General features: G+C 45.8%; 1 protein-coding gene across 1 annotated transcript in view; it reads left to right on the forward strand.

Annotated features, from left to right (window-relative positions):
* The first annotated feature begins 13,544 nt into the window (after window positions 1-13,544).
* SGPL1 (sphingosine-1-phosphate lyase 1) overlaps window positions 13,545-19,637 on the forward strand; it is a 30,827-nt gene continuing 24,734 nt past the window's right edge. Inside the window, exon 1 of the mRNA XM_068416660.1 lies at window positions 13,545-13,631. Coding sequence (XP_068272761.1) covers window positions 13,629-13,631 — 3 coding nt within the window. The 5' untranslated portion in view covers window positions 13,545-13,628. The remainder of the gene's footprint in view (window positions 13,632-19,637) is intronic.

The raw sequence follows: 19,637 nt of genomic DNA on the forward strand, positions 1-19,637 counted from the left end.
GCCTCTGCTGAGGGAGATTTCTCAGTTTCTATAGTGAATTTATCCCAGTGCTTTACTGCTATAAAGATGTCTCATTTTGCTGCAATTTTACCTTATTGCTTCTGACCCTAGCCCCAGTTGACATGGAAAGTTGTTTCTTTTCTTCTTTATGAGAGGAATTTGAAGGTATCTTGGCTGCAACCCTATTTCCTTCCTCTCTCACCTCGCAGGTCCTGTTTTCCAGACCCCTGCTCTTTCCCTATAAACCTTTGGTAACCACCTGACCTAGAGGGTCTGGTTCCCCAGTTAAGGCTCTGGTGTGTGCTTGCTTTTCTACTTTCTGGAAGCTGTGGATGAAGGTCTGGCTTTGAGGAGCTGATCCTGCTCCCTTTGCTCAAGTGACTAATCTTGCAGTTATTTTAATTTCCCTCTGCTGCTTTTGTTTTTTGTCTTTGGCACTGATGAGGGCTTTCCTAGGCTAGTGCAAACCATTTGCTGAAATGAAAAATATCCAGGAAACTTTTTTTTTAAGGTTATAACGCTTTCTCCAAGTCCTTGAGATGTGACCATATTTGTTAAAAAGCAACAGTACAAAATGCACCACCCCCTCCCCATGCCCCCTGTGCTCCATCTTCTCTCTGCACGGTTCATTAGTTTGTAATCTCAACAATTGCTAGGGAAACCTTTCTAATCTTGTCAATTGGCAATGCAACTGCTTTCTAATTTAGTTTTAAAATAGGTTTTTTAAGTCAGGCTATGCCTAATGCTATTGATTTGTATTCTTGATTTAGTAAGCTGCTGCTTAACAAGGTCTTTGCTATGCTGCTTTAATGCCTTTCTCCAAGGGTCAAAGAATAACATTTACAGGGAGGGAAGAAGTGTTGCCCAGTAGTTTTTTAAAAATGTGCTGTATTAAGCTAGATTTCTTTAAATGCCATTTTGTGTAATTTGCATTCAGTGAAATTAAGGCACTTGAATTACTTTGGAAAATGGGCCCTTTAGGATAGATCTGCACTGTAAAGCGTGGACATCCACCTGATGTGGACGGCCAGAGTGTCCTTTGATCAGCCAGTCCCCTCATGAATTGCATCTGGTCTGAGCTAAGCCCAGCAACACAGAGGAAAAGGCACAGGTTGAGCTTCGTGTGCTGTACAGATGAAATCCCACTGATGTGCCTGAAGTATGGTCTTTCCCAGCAGCTTTTCCTGTAGATAAATTTTAAAAAGCTAATAGCTGATGCTCAGTATTTTGGGATCTAGCTGCAGAGCTCCCTTACTGCAGGTGGAGTGGTGGAGTATCACCAGCCTGCAGCCAGATCGCTTCTGGTTCTGGTTAAATTCAATGTAAACAAAAAGCTTTTGAGAGATGCTCCAAGTGGAAAGAATTTAAGAGAACGGAAATAGATCGGAGCATCACTGGCATAGCAACTGATATTTTACTGTTCTTTTCCTTTTTAAAAAATATACACACAACATTAACTTTTTAATACAGTGTTTTGGGAGAAACACTATAGAAAAACCTCACTATCCTGCTGCTTCCTCTGTTCAATTTTAGCGGCTAGTTTTCTTCACTCACGTGCTTTATTTGTGTAATCAGATGGTTTCCTGAACTGAGGTCCCTTGAAGTGATCAAGTTTTCAGGAAGTCAAGAGCCTTGTTCTGTCTGAGAGAAATTTTTTTTTTGTTTTTTTTTTTTTGATGACACAGTGATACGTTTTAGAAAATCTTTAGAACATTGTGCACCTTTCCAGCTCTGGTGGTCACTTCTTACTCTGATTAATGCCAGGGGAGCAGATTGCTCTTGAGTGAGAGCTGCCAGGAGCTCCTCTGCTCCATGGATGCCTTTCTGCAAATGCTGGGAGTCATTTCATAGCATCCAGTCTCTGAGACCTAATGAGGAGACGCTGACATTGGCCTTGCAGAAGTAGGAGTATCCAGAGGACATCAAAAGCCTCATGTCAGTGCGCAGTCAAGCCTTACTTGGCCATTCATTTTCCAATGTACACACAATCATTAGTGATGTCTGTTTACATTCTGGGATGTAACTACTAGATTACTTTGCCGAGCATCCTGAAGTTGAAAGCAAGATATTCTATTCAGCAGTGTAACTGAAGCTGGCCAGATACAAGAGTAGGCTCTGTTACTGAACACCAAAGCATCCAGAGAAGCCAATGCTGGGGTCATCTTTCAGTTGCTCCTAATCTCTTCTGCCACTGAAAGCATCGCCTTGTTGCATAGTGAGGATGGAGAACAAAGTCATGGGTGGTCCCAGGGGGTCCCACTCTTTAACTGGTATTTAAACTGATATTTCTCAGATGTAAGGAAGTCAGAGAAGCTTTCCTGGCTCTGGACATGTGTATCTTGTTATCCATCAAACCACTGCTGTGTGCTGGTGTTGGATGTGGCTCTGAGAGCCAGAACTTGCTTTGAATTAAAACGATGCTTGACAAGCCTCAAGTGCAGCTGAAGAATCTCTCTTTGGAAGAGATATGTGAGTTGTGAGGCATTAGGCCAAAGCTTGCTGCATTTTATTTACATTTTTACAATTAAACCAGGGGTTGATAAGATTGACAAGGAAGATACGATTTAGGAGCTTGTTAGACAGCAACCTCTAAACTCTCTGGGTGATTTAAAGAACAGCAGGGTATGAAGACATTTTTCCAGTGCAAGATTAGAGTAATCAATAATAACACGCTTGCTGACAGAAAAGTCACTTCTTAAAAGCAATTTCTCATTCATTGAAATGCAGGAGCTATGGTGTTTGACAAAGCCGTAGCAGAACGATGCGGAATATTCCTGACTGATTTCTTTCTCTTGTTGTGCCAGCAAGGAGCAATCAATCATATTTAAGGAAGCCTTTTTTTCCTCTGTGATCCCCTGTAGTTTGGGGGGAAACAGTATCCAGTGGCATTAATTATTTAATCTACATTCTCTTCTGCCTCTACCTGTGAGGTCTGGGTATTGTGCTGGGGAGTGGGGCTAATATAATTTCTGGGCTGTATATTGGGACTTGGAGCTTGAGTGCCTTTTTTGTTTGTTTTCTAAAGGTTAACACTGGAGACTCAGCTCCCTCTATGGTCAAAAGATGGAGAGACACCTTCCGTCGGGGGTCTTCCAGTCCAGATTATGCTCTTCCAGAGTTGGATATTCACAGTTTAGCAGCTGAAGTCTCGTCTTCTCCTAAAATTGCGAGGTAAATCCCACTCAAGGTGGTAAATCTCTCAAGTATATGAGCTGTGAATTGAGTCATGGGCCAATACACCTACTATGGTGTGACAAGAGGTACAAAAGCATTTGCAAATGAATAAAGAATAATCAGGACAGGTATGGAAACACTGCTTTGCATTAAGACAATAGACCTTGAAATGCCTTTGTATGGCACTGAAAATGTGGCAAGAAGTTGAGATGTTTACTGGGTTAGGCACTCTTGCCTAGAGGCTGCTGGAGGTGAGATGAAGCTAATGCAGAGGAACTGCAAGTACATGCTTTTTTTCAGCCAGGAACCTGTGTGGATTTGCTGCAATTATGAGGCTGTGGTTTATCAGATTAGAGGAACCCCTTAAAGGATTGCAGAGAGATGCAGAGATGGGATTTTAGGTTTGCATCCTCAGTCGCTGAGCACACATGGGTTTGGAGTCTCCGGATGCCCTAGCAGAGCTGTAAGGCATGATGTGGGCAGCAGCAGTTCCTCCTCCCTTGCTTTGGTAGCTGAAATGATAAAGATCAGTTTACTAGCTTGGTCACCTCTGAGCTGCTCTGTTGTGAGCAGGAGAGCAAGGGACACCTCTGGAGGCAACACAGCCCATTCACGGTTGGGAAGATCCTACTGCTGAATCTTCTCTGTCAGCTGCAAATCATGCTGCTCAGGCACTTCAGTGGAGTGAGGTAAATCCAGGCTGTGGTTTCTGTGCCACACAGATAGCGAGGAGCATTTATACAGTCTTCTCAGGCTAATTCCCACCATGGGGCTGTTGAGAGTAGTTTGCTGTCATTAGACTTTGGAAGGGGACCATAAGTGCTCTTGCATGTCTGTGCACCAAATGTAGTGGTTGCAGCTGTGGCCGTGTTGTAGGAACAGGCCTCTTGAGAGGCTTGGAGATAACAAACTGATGTGCACGAGCACATGCAGATGATGACAGAATACAGTTGTCCAAGATGGAGTTTACTGTTATAAATGAGGGGGGCTGTTAGCTGGCTTCCAGGGCTGACCTTGCAATCGGCTTTCTGCAGGGTTTCACCATGCTGAGGCTCAATTTGCCATGCGATACAGGGTAGTCAATATTTTATCACCCTGTTACTGAATATGTTTAGTGTCAGCATGTGAGAGCAAAGAAATACAGAAATTCTTTGGCGTATACATGACATTTGGGAGAATTTTGTCCCTGTTTGGTAAAACACACAGCTTTTAATTTCTGCTTGCTTGCCTTGCATAATGCTGGGGTTGCCGTGTTGAAGGGAGAGGTTATTGCTTCTTCCTCCCCTGCCTCCAGAGCGATGCTAGCAAGTTCTTTACTGACAAGAAGCTCTGAAGAAATTGGTGGGAAACCAACTGCAACACTGAAAGAGCAAGTTGAAATTACAAATGTTATTACAGCCCCTCTGAAGCCAGGACCACAAGGTGCTTGTTGCAGTAATCCAAATCTGGCTGGAAAGGTGCCTCTGGCAGGGAGCAGTGCTTCTACCTCATCCTTAGCAAGCAGGATTTTCTCTGAATTCAAGCAGCTGCTGCTGGAAAGGTATTAGAAGCTGCCTCAGTTGTGGTCTAGTTGTCTGGTAGCAGCTTGCATTGCTTTCCAGCCTGGACTGAATGTATTCTACCAATGGAGTGGTAAGAAGTTTGTATCAGAGTATTTTAATATTTGTCGGGCTAATTCAGTCCCATGGTAAAACTATTGCCATTACACTGGAAATTGTCATCTTTTTGATTTTACAAGTCTGGTTTATTTTTAAAGTTCATTTTGCAAGTCCCAAGAACATCACCTGATGTAATATTAAAAAAATATCAAAATTTTCTGGAGTGATGCTAGTGTGCTGCTTGGATGGCTGACCAAAGCCAGCGTGTAGCAGGATGTGGTAATTCATGGAATTGCTCCAAACTGGGCTGGATCCTGGTGCTCAGGGTGGTGAAACACTGCCAGAGGGCTTGTGCAAGCACCAACTGTTAGAAGACGTCTGAAAGCGCGAGAATGTCATCCCAACCTTGCCTGATGTGCCTTTGCATGTAGCCTGTGCTATGCAATTAAACCAGAATGTGATACAGATATTCCCTAAGCTGTTTTAAGGGCATAGCTCTGGAAAGTATCTCACAGATGACTTAACCCAGATGTCTGAACTCTTGCAGCTGTGGAAGAAAGTCCAGGGTCAAAACCTGAGCTCTGCCAACACCTGGGTGCCTGTAACCTGCTCCACACCAAGACATGAGGACCAGCAGTGAGCCATGGGAGGAGAAGAGGGGATTTAAGTGAAGGTCCCAGGCGACTTTTTGATTCTGTGGATGTTCCAGGCCACGTTCCTGCCTTGAAAGGGTGACATGAATAAAGCATATATGCAAACAAACAACCCCCCTGCTTTGGGTGAGGACTCTTTCAGCTTCCTGCACCCAGAGCATCCTCAACATAGGCAGCAATGTGGTACTAAAGGGCATCTGAGAATGCTGGGGCATGCCTCCTCCTAGCAGCAATATGACCTTTAATTTTTTTGGTACCTCTCAGTGCATGTCTAGAGGCTTTCTTGGGGCAGTGGAGATGGGGCTTGATGGTAAAATCGCACGCACACAAATGCACTAGGAAGGCAGTGCTTACACTGATGCTGTTTGGTCCATCTTGTCCTTTTATGCCACTGGTCTTTAATAAATCCAGTGCCTTGGAAAGAAACGTGAGTCTTGATCAGGGTAACTGTCAGACCTATAGAGATTTGAGGGATGCGAAAGCAGACATGAAACCAGGAAAGGAACAAGGGCAGAGTCCCAGAGCGATAGCAGTAACAGGAGGAACAGGGTGGGGAGGACCAGGGGGTGGCACTAGGACACGTCTGGAGTGCTGCAAGGAGGTGTCACCTCCCAGCTGACCCTTAAACATGTCCTCTGTGGGTGCTAACTGGGGCAGGAGGGGGTTCAGTGTCCTTTGAGCACGACCATCCCCTGGAAAGGAAATCCTGAAGTGTTCTTGCCATAAACATTGTCAGAAATGTCTGGTCTGGGAGTGCTGGGGTCAGCACTTGTGAGAAATCCTCAGGCTGGCCAGAAAACATAGATGTTGCAATCTGCTACTCAGCATCTTGGATTATTCCAGGAGTTGAACGTTTCCTGTTTTCAGCTTGTGGTAGATGGTGTCTAACGGCTCTGTACTTGATAGGCTTTTCTCTTAATTTTTGTTGCCTTTCAAAAAAAAAAAAAGGCTTTTGGGGAGCTACATGTAGGGCTGTAAAACTGGACAGGAAAGGGGAAAAAAATATTCCCCTGTATCTGTTTTTCTTCTAGAGAACTGCTGCTCTTTGACTGATTTGCCACTTCCCACTCTTGTGCTGCAGTCGCTAAGCTAAGTCATTTCCTAAGTTTCTAGGGGGGAAAAATGTTGAAAATGTATTACACTGTGTTCTTTAATTTCTAGAGTTTATACAAAACCAGAGCTTTGTATTTCTTAATATATACACAGAATGCATAAGATAAATATTTATTTCCAAATGCTCATATTTCAGCACTTTGAGTAGTTTCTGTCCTGAACAACTTGGAAAGAAGAAAAAAATGGGATTCCTTTTAATTACACAAATTCCAGTGTAATTTTCTGCAAGACAAGAACCTGTGCTACCTGCCAGACAGGAATACTATACAGTTGTTTCAGGAACAGAGCCCATGTGTGCACAATATAAAGTCGCATTGATGAAGATTACAGGAAAGAGCTTCGCTAGTGTAGAAAATAGCTACTGTTCTTGATCTGTTTAGTTATAAAGCAAACAAATCAACTGGTAATCAACTAGGTTAACCAGACATAATGGTTTTTTATGTAAACCCATGTTAGGCTTTCATTGTGAGGGCCCTTTGAGCTCATTTGTTTTTATATTGCTTTTTAACAGTCTATTCTTCCGACTGGTACGAGTTTTCTTCTAGTCCTCATCCCTCAAAGATGTATTCATGCGTTTAATTTTATGCACTGTAAATTTTGATTGTTTGTGCTGAGTTGAGGCTTACAGCATCTGCTCAAGACCAGGCTTGCCTCTGTAGGTCTTCAGGGTAAGCTGGGGGAAGAAAGCTCCTGTTGACGAAGGTCTAAATAACCACGTTTTCGTGGAGCAGTTGGGCTGGATGTACTGTACCTGGCTCAGCCTCTGCATCACATTGCACCCACGTGCATGTTGACATTGCATGCAACACAGCAAACAAATCTTACAAGGGCACTGATGCAGTTCTCCCTGCAGCAATCTGGGGTTGTAAACAGCCTAAATCTGGGCTGTCCTTACAACAGCACCTCGCAGCTGAGTGACAAGTGTCCTGGGTAATATGGATGTGAGCAGTCAGGTCGGAGCACGCTGGGCTGAAATAAGTCACGCTCGGTCTTTGCAAAATCAGGATTATGCTTGTTTATAAAAGCTGATCAATGGGTGCATGAATTGGGGTCCTGTGTGATGGGTTGTGCCCTAGCAGCCACTTGGCTGGTGTCTGTGAGCTTGCACATGCTGTGGCCATCTGCCTGATGGGAGCCATGGAGTGGTGGAAGGGAAAGAGGGAGGAAAATATTCCTCTTTACCATCAAATCTCTTTTGTCCTCTGCTCTCCCAAGACTTATATGGAACCACACTAGCAAAACAGACTAAATGACAGGAGAAGTGTGATTTGGGCTGTGTGAACATCATGGATGTTTGGATGGAAATACGGGCCTTGATCCTCACAAACCGCTTGTGCGGAACACTGAATTTACTTAATTTTGCTCCTTCTACTTTCTGTTCCTAAATAGCAGTCAGATTTTTCTTAAAATGATTCAATTAACTCTATCACCAGGTTTTTGAGATTACCTGCCTAGCTGATGAATTCCTTGCAGACTGCATCTGCTCTGTACTAGGTACGGACACTTTTGTGGATGTTCAGTGTGATATTGCCCCTGTTCTTTGATTAGGCAATGGAAAGGATGGGGGAAGCCAGTACAGATGGTATCTCCTCCTTGGGCCTTTCACATCCTCCAAACAAGCAAGTGAAACCGGTCAGTGGACTATTTCTATCCCAACTCAAGCCTTGGCTAAAATGACATTAGCAGGCAATGCATGTGACTTTAATTTTATTGACCCTGCTTTTATAATTCAGAAGCATGTCTTTTTGAAATCAAACAAAACAGCAGCTCCACACTCCTGCTGCACAGCTGTGAACCTCAGATCCTCCTGTGAACTTGCTTAGGACCCTTTCCGGCAGGGTTGGGTCCTGGGGCTGTGTGGGCTCCTGAGTTGCATGCTCTGGATTCCTGGCTGTGCAGCGCAGAGGGTTTAGCCAGTGCAGTGGGGTGGAGGAACCCTTGGAGGTCCAGATCTGCTGACTTGACAGCTACTTGGTGCTCTCAGTGTGGCTGGCAGCTGCTACCACCTTCCCAGTGCTGCATACTGCGGTCTTTAATCAGTCAGCAGGGAATGCATGGGAAGGAAACGAGTCTGGGGTGAGACACGACGTGTGCATCGTGATCTATTCTAGGAAGCCAATGTGTTTCTCATTTCCATCTCCTACAAGCCATGGCTGGCTGGAGCAGAGATTGCAATTCCTGCCTGTCGCTGAAGTGGGGGCAATGTTTCTTGTAGGAGCAGAGGCTTATTCTGCCTTCCTTTGAGAATTATGGCTAGAGGTTTGCTAATGGCTTACCTATTGATTTGTTTCTTAATGTGGTGTTGGTGATATGCTTAGGTAGGCAACATTGAACTGCTTGTAAGTGGCAAATATGAATGATCGTAAGTCCTATGGTATCAGACAAAGCAATTCAGTCTCTAAAAGAAGCCCTCCGATTGATACGCTTCCCTCTCTGCCTTGTGATGGTGTCTCACTGATGCATGTTGAAGCCAGGGTGCTGCTGACACCTGAGCTGAGAGGCACTGGCTCATGCTCCTCGATCACAACTGCTTTTGTTCCCTTCAGCCAACTGGTTGCTGCTTGCTTGCAGGAGTGAGCAGGCAGAGCTGGGGCTGAGAGAAGAAAGAGGGGTTTGTTCCATTCAGAAAGTTATTATAATCCCCTCTTTTCATGACTTTGTGGAAAGAGGAAAAAGCACTCCTTTTTTCATACTTGGCTGCTTTCAGACTTGACTTTTTGCATCGGCACTTCAAACGATTAGTCTTGCTGGATTGGTCTCGGCGACATTTTTCTCCTCATAAATATGTAACCTGTAATACCCACACACCGCCCTGTTGGCAGAGAGTGTCTTGGGGCATTGCAGAAACAGGACTCATTTGGGTTTTTTCTCTCTCTCCAGCCCCTTTTCCAAGACAGCCTTTAAAGGGAGGGTGTGAGAGCTCTGTTTTATCATGGGCAATGCTGGCAGGTATCTTGGTTGGCAGAGTGGAGAGGTCCTCTTGGCATTGCTGGGAGGCTGCAAGTGCTCAGAGTGATCATCCTCCAGCAAACCTACCCTCTTGCCCTTATTCTGCACCAGGCTCTAGGTCAGCTCAGGCCATGCAAGCAGCCTGGCTGTCCTGCTTCTCAGCCCCAGGCTTCTCTTCCCAGCCCTTCTTGGGGCCAGCAGCAGCAGAGATGGATGGAGAGCAGGGCCAGAAGCTCAGGTGATGGCCAGCAGCTCCTGGGAAAGGCAATTCCCTTCTCTGTGTGACAGCAGCTGCTTTGGCACAGCCACAACACTAATCCTGCCACCTGCAAGGAGAAGCCAAGGTGCTTTCATCTCCTCTTCAACTGAATAGTGGCAAAAGAAGTCTCTAGCTGAGCTGTGTTGATGGACCAGAGAAAAATGGAAACACTGGTTTAAATGAATGCAGAAACCCTGATCTCCATGGAGTAAGTCTCCCAGTTTCAAGACAGGTTCTTAAACTCAGATGTAAAGCCATGAAGAAGCCGTGGTCCTTTGTTGTAACATACTTTGGAGAAGGGCCTCCAGCTTTTGAGGCTTCTAAGTTGTTATTACTCTGCTGAAAAGGCTGTTGCAGGATCTCAGTGTTCTCATGGCTACAAACCCTCTTGCAGTTTTCAACCTAAATGGGTTCAGGGCCAACCTGCGTCCATTTGTTCTCATGCCACTGTTGTCCTCTCACTCAAATGGCTCCTCTTCCTCCCCAACATCTATTTATGGTGAGATACAGTATTCCTCTCTACCTGTGCTGTCAGCCAGATTAAACAAACCAAGCTCCTGGTTTCCTGGCATTATGTGAAGGTGTGTGTAAAGATTAGCAAGACTTGCAACGATGCATCTTAAGAAGCTTTTTTTTTAGGGTTGAAGGAACAAGTAAGATTTCCTCTCACCCCCCTGAGAGCAAAATGTTACTTAGACATAATTTTTTTAAGGCTATTTTACAAATAGCAACATTTTTTTCTGGAAGTTTGGAGGCCTTGGTGCTTATTGAAGAGGTTTTTTCAATCAGAAAACACAGCACTTCTGGGATCATCTCAAATAGATGCTTTCTTGTTTGGCAAGCACAGGGGAAGACCACCTACTTTGTGAGACTGATTGATAGTGGGTTAGTAACAGATCTGTTTCTTCCATTTTCTGCTAAAAAGAACACCTGATATCTAGGAGTACTTCTAAAAACAGTCCCATGAGGGCAGTTTTCTTGAGATAAAAGTACTGTCTGATGACTTATGTAAGACACCATCTTCTGTGAGGAGACAGTTTGGATGGCATGGTGACAGCCTATGAAAAGAGTTACCACTTGTAATGCAGCAGAGAGTTAAATATTTGTACTAACTACAAATGTCAAGAGCTGCTACTTGTATAGCCATTTCAAAACATTGTAAAAACAAGCACAGTAGGTTAAGTGCAACCATTTAAAAAGCCACACTTTAGCCTGTGCAAGCAAATGTACATAGATTCATATGTTTTAAAACCAAGATGTGTTCTGGAGTGACTAACCAGAAATCTTCAGTTTTAGTTTTAATGAATCTGAATTTCTTAATAGGTTCGGAAGCTTGTAACAAAAGGTATGTCTCAAACACATTTTATTATGGGCACAATGGGCATCAAGTAATTGCAGGTTTCTTTTACTCTAGCAAAGACATCAATGATTATTTAATAACTGGTTTGAGTGTGGGCTTCAGACTCTGCTCTTTAAGAGCTCCTGTGGAAGCCCAGGTGAAGATGGGCACCTGTTACGACCTGGTTGCAACTAGTTCATAAATCCCTTGGAGTAAATTAAGGTGAAAAGACACCAAATAACTGGTATGAAACTAAGAACAATTTATTAATACAGGGAAAGTGGCATGGTCGTAAGTGTCTTGGGTTTCTAAAGATGCTGCCAAAAGAGAGAGAAGGAAAAGGGAAAAGAGGGGATAGAGATTATGAGAGAGGGAAAGAGATATCACCACCCTGGGAGCCAGTGATGTAAGTTGTTTGTGGTGTTGGTAAATTGCTTGCAGGATTGGTCCTCAGGTGGCAGGTTGGAGCATGCACCAGCATCCCAAGGGAGAAGGTCTAAATACTTTAGGTCATTTGCATGCGAGATAGGAGAGGGTGGTAACATCCCTCTTGTCTCCCCCCTCTGCTTGCTTCTCATGCCAATTGGGATGCCTTCTGCACAAGGGTGGTTGATGCCTTGCAAAGTTGTTGCACGGGTAGACTGGCCCCAAGGAAAAGATACCATCTGGCCTCCACAGGACTTATCTCTTCCTCCAGCCAGAGTGGTGAATCACAACAACTAAGGCACAACAAAGGTATTGTTCTGTTCCCAAAGTCCTTATCCTTTGCCAGACTTCCAGACTTCTGTAGCACCCATCTCCTTCTCCAGCCAGAGTTGTCAAACAAGTTGTTTAAGGCATACAAACTCTGTCACAGCACCTTGCTCCTGCTGCCATATCCAAGGAGAGTGGTCACAGGGGAAGGAGACCAGTTGCTCAAGGTAATGCAACAGGCCTGTTGCAGAGGCAGCATCCTGTGACCTGCTGAACCTCAGCTGATCCATGCATTAATTTTTGGCCAAATGCTACTGTGGTATTTGTCCTGAGGAGGGGAAGCAGAGAGGGAGGTGCTGAGCTCTTCTCCCTGGTATCCAGTGACTGGACATGTGGGAATGGTTCAAAGCTGTGCTGGGGGAGGTTTAGGCTGGACCTTAGGAAGCATTTCTGTGCCAAGAGGGTGGTCAAACACTGGAACAGGCTTCCTGGAGAGGTGATGGATGCTCCAAGCCTGTCAGTATTTAAGAGGCGTTTGGGAAGAGCCCTTCATACCATGCTTTAACTTGTGGTCAGCCCCAAAGTCATCAGGCAGTTGGTCTACGTGATTGTTGTAGGTCCCTTCCAACTGGAACTACTATATCATGTGATTTCTTCTGAATGTTGCTTCTCACAACTTAAAAAAAAAAAACACCTTTTGAATATTTGCCAGGTGGTATTTGCCTAAACACCAGGGCCCTGGATGCCTAAAAATTGCTGCGCTTATAGGAGGCTGGGCACAAACAATATTTTGCTTGTTGTGTCTGAAACCCAGCATCCAACATTTGTCTGGTGGGGTCACACCTGATCCACCCAGAAGAGAGTTTAATGCTATATTGACCAGCAGCTCCTGCCTTACATTTTTTTTGCACAGAACAAAAACTTTCTTCCAAAAAATGCAAGAACATTGTTCATCTAACAAGTGTATTGTAAAAACGGTGATATCGGTTAAGAGCAACTGGATGCTGGAATAATCTCAGAATAGAATTTTTCATCAGCTTCAGCTGATCTTGTGCTATAACCAAGTTTTTGTCATGCACAAGGATGACTGCATGAATGCAGTTAAATGCACACAGAAGCAACCAGGTTGGAAGAGCCCTCTGAGATCATAGAGTCCAACCGTTGCCCTGACACCACCATGGCAACTAGACCATGGCACTAAGTGCCATGTCCAGTCTTGTCTTAAACACCTCCAGGGATGGCGACTCCACCACCTCCCTGGGCAGCCCCTTCCAATGGCTAATAACCCTTTCTGAGAAGAAAAATGCAGTGCTCCTGAAGCAAGGGGCACTTGTGTTTTGCAGCAGCTAATTAGGATTAGAGCTCTGAGAACTGCCTGCTCATTAATTCCCCAAATTGCTGCTGTTGGGAACTGTTTTCTGTGGAAGATTTCCTGCTTGTCAGGGTGCAAGGAAGGAGTTCTTCAGACCTGGCGTGTCAACTGCTGGGCAGGGGTCGGGGCGGGCTTATAAGGCGGTTTTTTTTTTTGGCTTTTTCGGGCTTTTAAACAAAAGACAGCGTTTTCCCAGTGCTGCAGCACTGCTTTTGCAACCTTTACATAGAGGGAAAGGCCTCAAGTTAGGCCTCATACGGCCCCTCACCGCGCTGCCCGCCCTCCCGCGCGCCGCTTCCCCTTTCCCGCCGCTCCTCCCTGTGGGCGGGAGCGCGCGCAGCCTGCGGCGCGCGCGGCAGGGGGCGCTGTGCTGAGGAAGCGGCGCGGGGGAGGCGCCGGGTAATCTCGGTGCTGGAGCCGGGGCCGCGCCGGGGACCGTGCGAGGCCGAAGAGGAGGAGGGAGGCGACAGCAGCAGCGATGGTGAGTGTGGGGTAGTGGGTGTCTGACTCGGCCGGCTCATGGAGGGGGTGAGAGATAAGGGGTGTCCCGGCGCGGCCTGCGCTGTCCCGGCCCTGAGGCAGCGAGGCCGGGGCCTTGTCCGGTGAGGGCAGGCTGTGGGCCGGGGGCTCTCCGTCTCCTCTCAGGGGTCTCCTGGCCGAGCTCGGCCGCCGGCAGGGGTCCGGGGCGGGGGGGTCCGGCGGACCCGCCGGACCCCCCCGCCCCGGACCCCCGCTCGCGGCCGGGCGAGGCCCATGCTGTACCCCTCAACGCGGGGGGGGAGTCCCTATTGCAGGCCTTCTAGCCGTGCAGTGCTTCCCTCGCCTCCCACAGGTGTCTAGTTTCAGGGCAGGGAGGGTGAGAAATGGTGTTTTCTGCTGCCTCTGTGGGTTTTTTTCGGCGGGGTGCGGTAGAAGTTGTGTTTTCCGCTCGCTGTGGGTTTTGGTGAAGGTGCCTGAGCTTCTGCTAAAAGTTATCTGGTTAATAGAGACCCTGTTTACTTTCTTTTTTTTTTTGGCTAGAAGTAGTAGAGAAGCAAACTCTAGAGTTGCAACCGGGACTGCTTGAAATATAGCTGGCATCGGCACACAGTGGTATGGCATGCATTTTCTTGAGACCTCAAATCTGGAAGGGCTGCTGTCATTTTTTTTTCCCCCCAGAAAGGTGCCTGAAATCATGGCTGCTATCACAACTGATGAAAGAGCATCATCTCTGGCTGACTGCCTTTTCCCACTTGGTCACGGGGTGCGCCTGTCGGTGCCCAAACACTCAAGTGCCGCTTCCTCATCCCACTCTGGCGTGGAGCTGTGCCCAGCCAGTGTGTCACCACCTCCGTACGGGGGACAGAGGCAGGGCCCATGGCATGCCTTGCATCTGTCGGTGTGCGTAGCCTTGGACAGCATCGAGAGCTTGCACGGCTTGTGTTTCGGTTGCTTTCGGCTGCCAAAAGTTAGCTCTTTTGGAACTGAGTCAATAACTGCTCACCTTGTGCACAGTGTGGTCTAGACTGGCCTGGGGTTGTTGGAAGCATGCTGTGTGGTCAGGCTGTTCTCATCTTAGTCTCTCCGTGCCAAGGCTTTGTGGAGAAAACGGCTACTTACTGTGTTTAGCAGACCTGGGCAGGTTTGCTATTTTATTCATTAGACTGGATTGCAGCTTTTGCACAGGGTTCTTGGCTTCTGGAAAGCTAATGAAGTTGGCTGTATACTCAGGGGCTGAACCTTTCTCTGGAGAAACGCTGATATATGACATTTTTCCTAAATTGTGGTTTGAGCCTGCAATCCTTCCCATGCCCCTAGCAAAAGGGATTGTGAGGCACTGGAAACTTTCTTACCTGGATGAAGAAAAATCTTTCTTCTCCTGTGGGCTGTGCACTTCCAGCCTACTAAGCATGGAGTTTTCCACCCTCTCACTACCCTTACAAGTTAGAGATGAGTTGCTAACCTGAGCAGGGGAGGATCTGCTGAGACAATGCCTTGCTCCTTGCCTTTGATTTCTGCAGCGCATTTTTCCACTGTTTGGTGGTGTTAAGATAAACCTAATCACAGCATTTATTGCGTGTGTGTGGTTTGACTGGTGTGGCAGTGATCAAAACCTTGCTGTGACTCCCTTGGCAAAAGGGATTCAGTAGAGCCCATTTCCCTGAGTGAGGATTTTGAGGTGCTGCTTGTCTCTTTTGCCAAACACATGGTTCTGGCAATAAAAAGGTGGCGTTTCAATCTGATCTCCTCTTGCACCAGCTGCCTCTCACCGCAGACCCTGGTGTGTGGTAAGGGTTGTTTCAGAAGGCCTGATCTGTTCACACTCTCTGGTTTTTGGAAACACAGTGATGCGTTTTTGATCTAGAACTATTGCTCTTGTTCCCTGCGTCCCAGGTGCTCAAAGACATTCGCTTTCAAGTATTAGCAGGCCTTTCTTCTGGAGTGTTTGGTACTGAAATCTCTTTGTGTATTAGTTAAATGGCTATGGCCCTTTACTGGTTAGTGTAGTGATACGGGCTTTGGAGTACGTTTTAGTGCTGTCCTCAGAGTGTGATGTGTAATTGGGATTTGGATTCTGTCGATTGCTGTTGTAGTAGCTGGTGTGTTGGTCTCTTTGCAGTGGGCTGGGGTGACTATGATGCGATTTTCTTTATTTTTTAGGGAAGATTTGTGTTTCCTAGAAATTTGCAGGTAAAAGTTGCTTGGAAGCCCCTGTGTTCTGAGCGTTTTGGTTTCCTTTGCCCCTCTTAGCTCATCGAGATCCATCCATGCCATGTATTGGGAAGGGCATGTGAGTAGGTATCACAGGTTTTGCGTGTTGGTGTTGATAAGATAGTCTTTGAGCATCCTGAGCTGTGGTCAAAGTTGCCCAAGAACAAGGCCCTTAACGTATAATAGTGACATTCAGTTTGTGCTGATACTAGGGGTTTTGTCGGAGGCTTGCATAACCCTGCGAGGAAGCTGTGCCAGGTCTTGGTCCTGCCTTTATTCGCGGATGCCCGTTCCCAGAACAATTGCCGTGCTATCGTCTGCTGTCAGACAGCTCCTGCCAAGACTTTATCTTTTAATGCTGCGTGTACCTCTGCGTGGCACTGAGCTGCTGGCAAAATGCTTCAAATCAATACCCGTTGTGTTCTGCAGAAGGCGTGTGGAAAGGACTGTGAATCCGCATCTGAGAGGATGCTGAGTGGAGGAATGAACAAATGTGTCCAGATGAGTCCCAGCACACAGGGAACTGAGTGCAGCTTTTATCCTAATTATTGTGGATGCCGGGAGAGGACGTTTCCTTGGAGAAACTGCACCTTCTTGGAGCTGGTGACCCACAAGGAGATCTGTAATGGGTTCATGTAGGGCATCTATGGAGTGAATCCTGTCTCTTACGAGATTTGAGATCACTGCTACCTGGAGCATGCCTAGATGTTTGCAGAAACTTTGCTGCTTTAAATTGGTTTGTTGCAGTGAGCAAAATGAACAATAGCTAACAACATCTTGTGCCTGTTTTGGGTTAAATGAAATTTGAAATTGCCCATAATTTGGAAGTCCTTTGGGTTCTTGTAAAACTTCACATTTTTTGAGCCTCAAATCAGCATTTTTCCATCTTGTTTTGATAGTTTCATGTTCCTTCTCTGCAGTGAGAGCCAGGATGCTGCTGGTCTTACTGAGTTGCTGCCTTGTTTGTTTTTGTGCTGAAGCTATAATTAGCCATTGTCTAGCCACTCCCCTTGTACTCTCAGGGCTGGTGGGAGAGTATGTATACATGCATTTTACATACACTGTATATTGCAAAAAAAAAATTTGCCATCCCTCTGAGGGGGAAAAAAAAGGTTTCAGTATGGCAGTGGTGGAAATAAATGCACCACAAAAGAAGCTGGTGGTACCAAGGAGCTGTGGTAAGATGAGCATGACCTCAATGTGTTTTTCTTTCACATGGAAAGAAAAAACCCATCTAAAGGTTGATGATTCTTGATTTCTGAGAGACTTGTGTCTGGTAGTTGCTCTGTGTGCCCACATCCTTTGGTGGGGGGCAGGCAGCGTGCAGTCCAAACCTCGAGCTGTAATTAGGAGCTGACTAACAAATATTCTCTTCGCTTATGTAAAGGTATTTGTCACGCTGGGGGTGGCAGGGAGGGACGGAGGAGCAGGTTCATTGCTGGGGTGCGAATCAAAACACTGCAGGCACGTGGAGCAACTAGCACCCTCCGAGGCTGAGGTGGCATTGCTCAACCCCGTTCCCTGGCTCTCCAGTCGGAAGCTGAAGGCTGCAAGTCCAGTACTTAACCTGGGGCTAATGCGTAGTTACGCTGGTCAGACGTGCCTTTAGTGGCCGGAGCTTACACAGGCAACAGGGTGTTAGCTAAGGCATGGCTAATTGAAGCCTTCCTTCTTCTTAGGAGCAGAATAAATAAATGAAGCTGCTGCGTCGTTGCTGGTTTTGTGCGGTTTGTTTTCAGTCAGGAAGCCTTCTCCTGGGAAAAACTTGTTGCATAGGAGCACAGGCCTTAATTACAGTGGCAAACCTGTATTCTGGGCTTACCCTAATCAGAGCTGATCTAGCTCGTGCAGTCGCTATGAGCAATCTCCCTCTGTCTGGATTTACTACGTGCCCGGTTGTGCGACACGCCGCCTCGTTCATCGGCTCTGTTGAAGCGAGGAAAGACAAATGGCGAACGCAAACATTAAGATTTGGGCATGGGGAGGTGGTCAGAGGGTCACTGGTTTGGGAGAAGGTGTGGATTCAGGTGAAAGCTGAGGATGCGGTTTGATCTGAGCAGTTCCTACTCGCGCAGTGAGCCTGAGACTCATGCTGTTGCTTGAAATAAAAGTGGCTTTTAAAGGCAAGTTTATTCTGTGGCCCACTTTAAATGCTTTCCTGAGGAAAGGTAGATTCTGCTGATTAAACCTTTTTTTCCACTTTTCCCATAGGTAAATTTTAACAGTGCTTCCACTTTACAGTGTTGGAAACAGGAGGCACTTGTAACAAAAGGTGTGAGGTCCTCCAGTTTATTGTCTTTCTGTTTCTCTCTCTTTTTTATTTTTATTTATTTTTTTTTTTTTTAAGGCTTATTTGAGTCCTAAAACTTACAGCTGAGGAAATGCTGTTCTGGTGAAATTGCAAAATCTGCCCTCGTTAGCTTTGGCGTTTTTTCTCCCCCTCTTTTCTATCATCTGGGACAGAAGAGCATTACTGCAGTTAATTTGTCCTCTTTTGTAGCGGCATAAGCGCTATCCCTGGAACCAGCTCAGCTAGCTAATGGCTTTTAGAAATGAAGTACTGAGGATGTATTCCTAATATGTGGAGCTAAAAGTTCAATATGTAAACTGCTCGGGTTGCTGAGTGCATTAATATTGGTATAAATGAACACTGCGAGTCCTAATGATAGCAGTTAGTATTTTATCTGATACCTGGGTCTGTCTTAATGCTCTGAGAATTAAAAACAAATCCTACAGCGGAGATTTTTTCCCCCCATGCTTTTTAATGTGCTCATAAGTCGGGCTTTTAAACTGCTTCTAAAATAATCCTGTGTCTTGTGAAGCTTTTGTGTGGGGAAGATTCTCCTAAGGAAATGAAAACCAGCTTATCTACTCTCCTGTAATGGGAAAGGAAACCTTTGGTTTTTTTTTTATGTCTTCACAAATAAGCAGGTTATTGTCTTACATGAAATTCTGTCCTGTAGATAGGCTTAAAATCAGGCCAGCTTGTTGTCTTTAGCCCAGCTGGGGGAGCAGTAATAGCAGGGGTGAATGGATGCTATAATCCTGCAAAGCTGGAAGTGCATCCCTTCTTACTGCATGTGGCAAATGTTTCTTTTTGCTGAGGTTGGTTAGAAAACAAAACAAACCCACTCTGTTTTTTTGCTCTGTTATGAGCAGCTCCTTCAGGGCTGCAGGGGAAGGGATTGAAATGGCTTGGCTGAACGTAGGCAATGTATTTGTTACCCCTGCCTCCTCCCTGCAAAATCAGAAAGCTGTGTAGGACCACAGCAGTGAGGCTGCAGTCACACATTGTTGGGTGTAATAAAAACAGAGTACGTTTGAATGCGGCCTTCTAAATGCCCTCGTGTTTCTCTGGGATTTAGTAATTCGGAAAGCAGAGGTCTCTCATATCTTGCTGGATGCTTTGAGGTAAAGAGGTGCTTTAAAAACACTGAGTGCTTAGTTAGCCAGGGAGCTGAAAAATTGTATTTCATTGCTAACTCATCTTCCATGCCAATTTTCACTGTTTTTTCTAATCCCTCTTTTTAATATCCTCCTAAATTGATCAATCTCATCCTTCAAACTCTTGTAAGGATAAAATGACTGAAGAAGGAGAAAGTGAGAAATACAGAGAAAACTTTACCCTGTCAAACTGTATTCTTTGTGGATCTCGGATCGTTTCATAAAGCCAGAAAGGGAAAGAAATTCTTCAATGGCTTAAAAGTAACATCATGAAAATCTTCTTTTACTTGTTCAAAACTTGGACATACCATTGAGTTACCATGTACCAGTGCTGGTGTGCGCGCTTCTAGCT

Source organism: Nyctibius grandis, chromosome 20, assembly GCF_013368605.1.
Source record: "Nyctibius grandis isolate bNycGra1 chromosome 20, bNycGra1.pri, whole genome shotgun sequence".
NCBI lineage: Eukaryota > Metazoa > Chordata > Aves > Nyctibiiformes > Nyctibiidae > Nyctibius > Nyctibius grandis.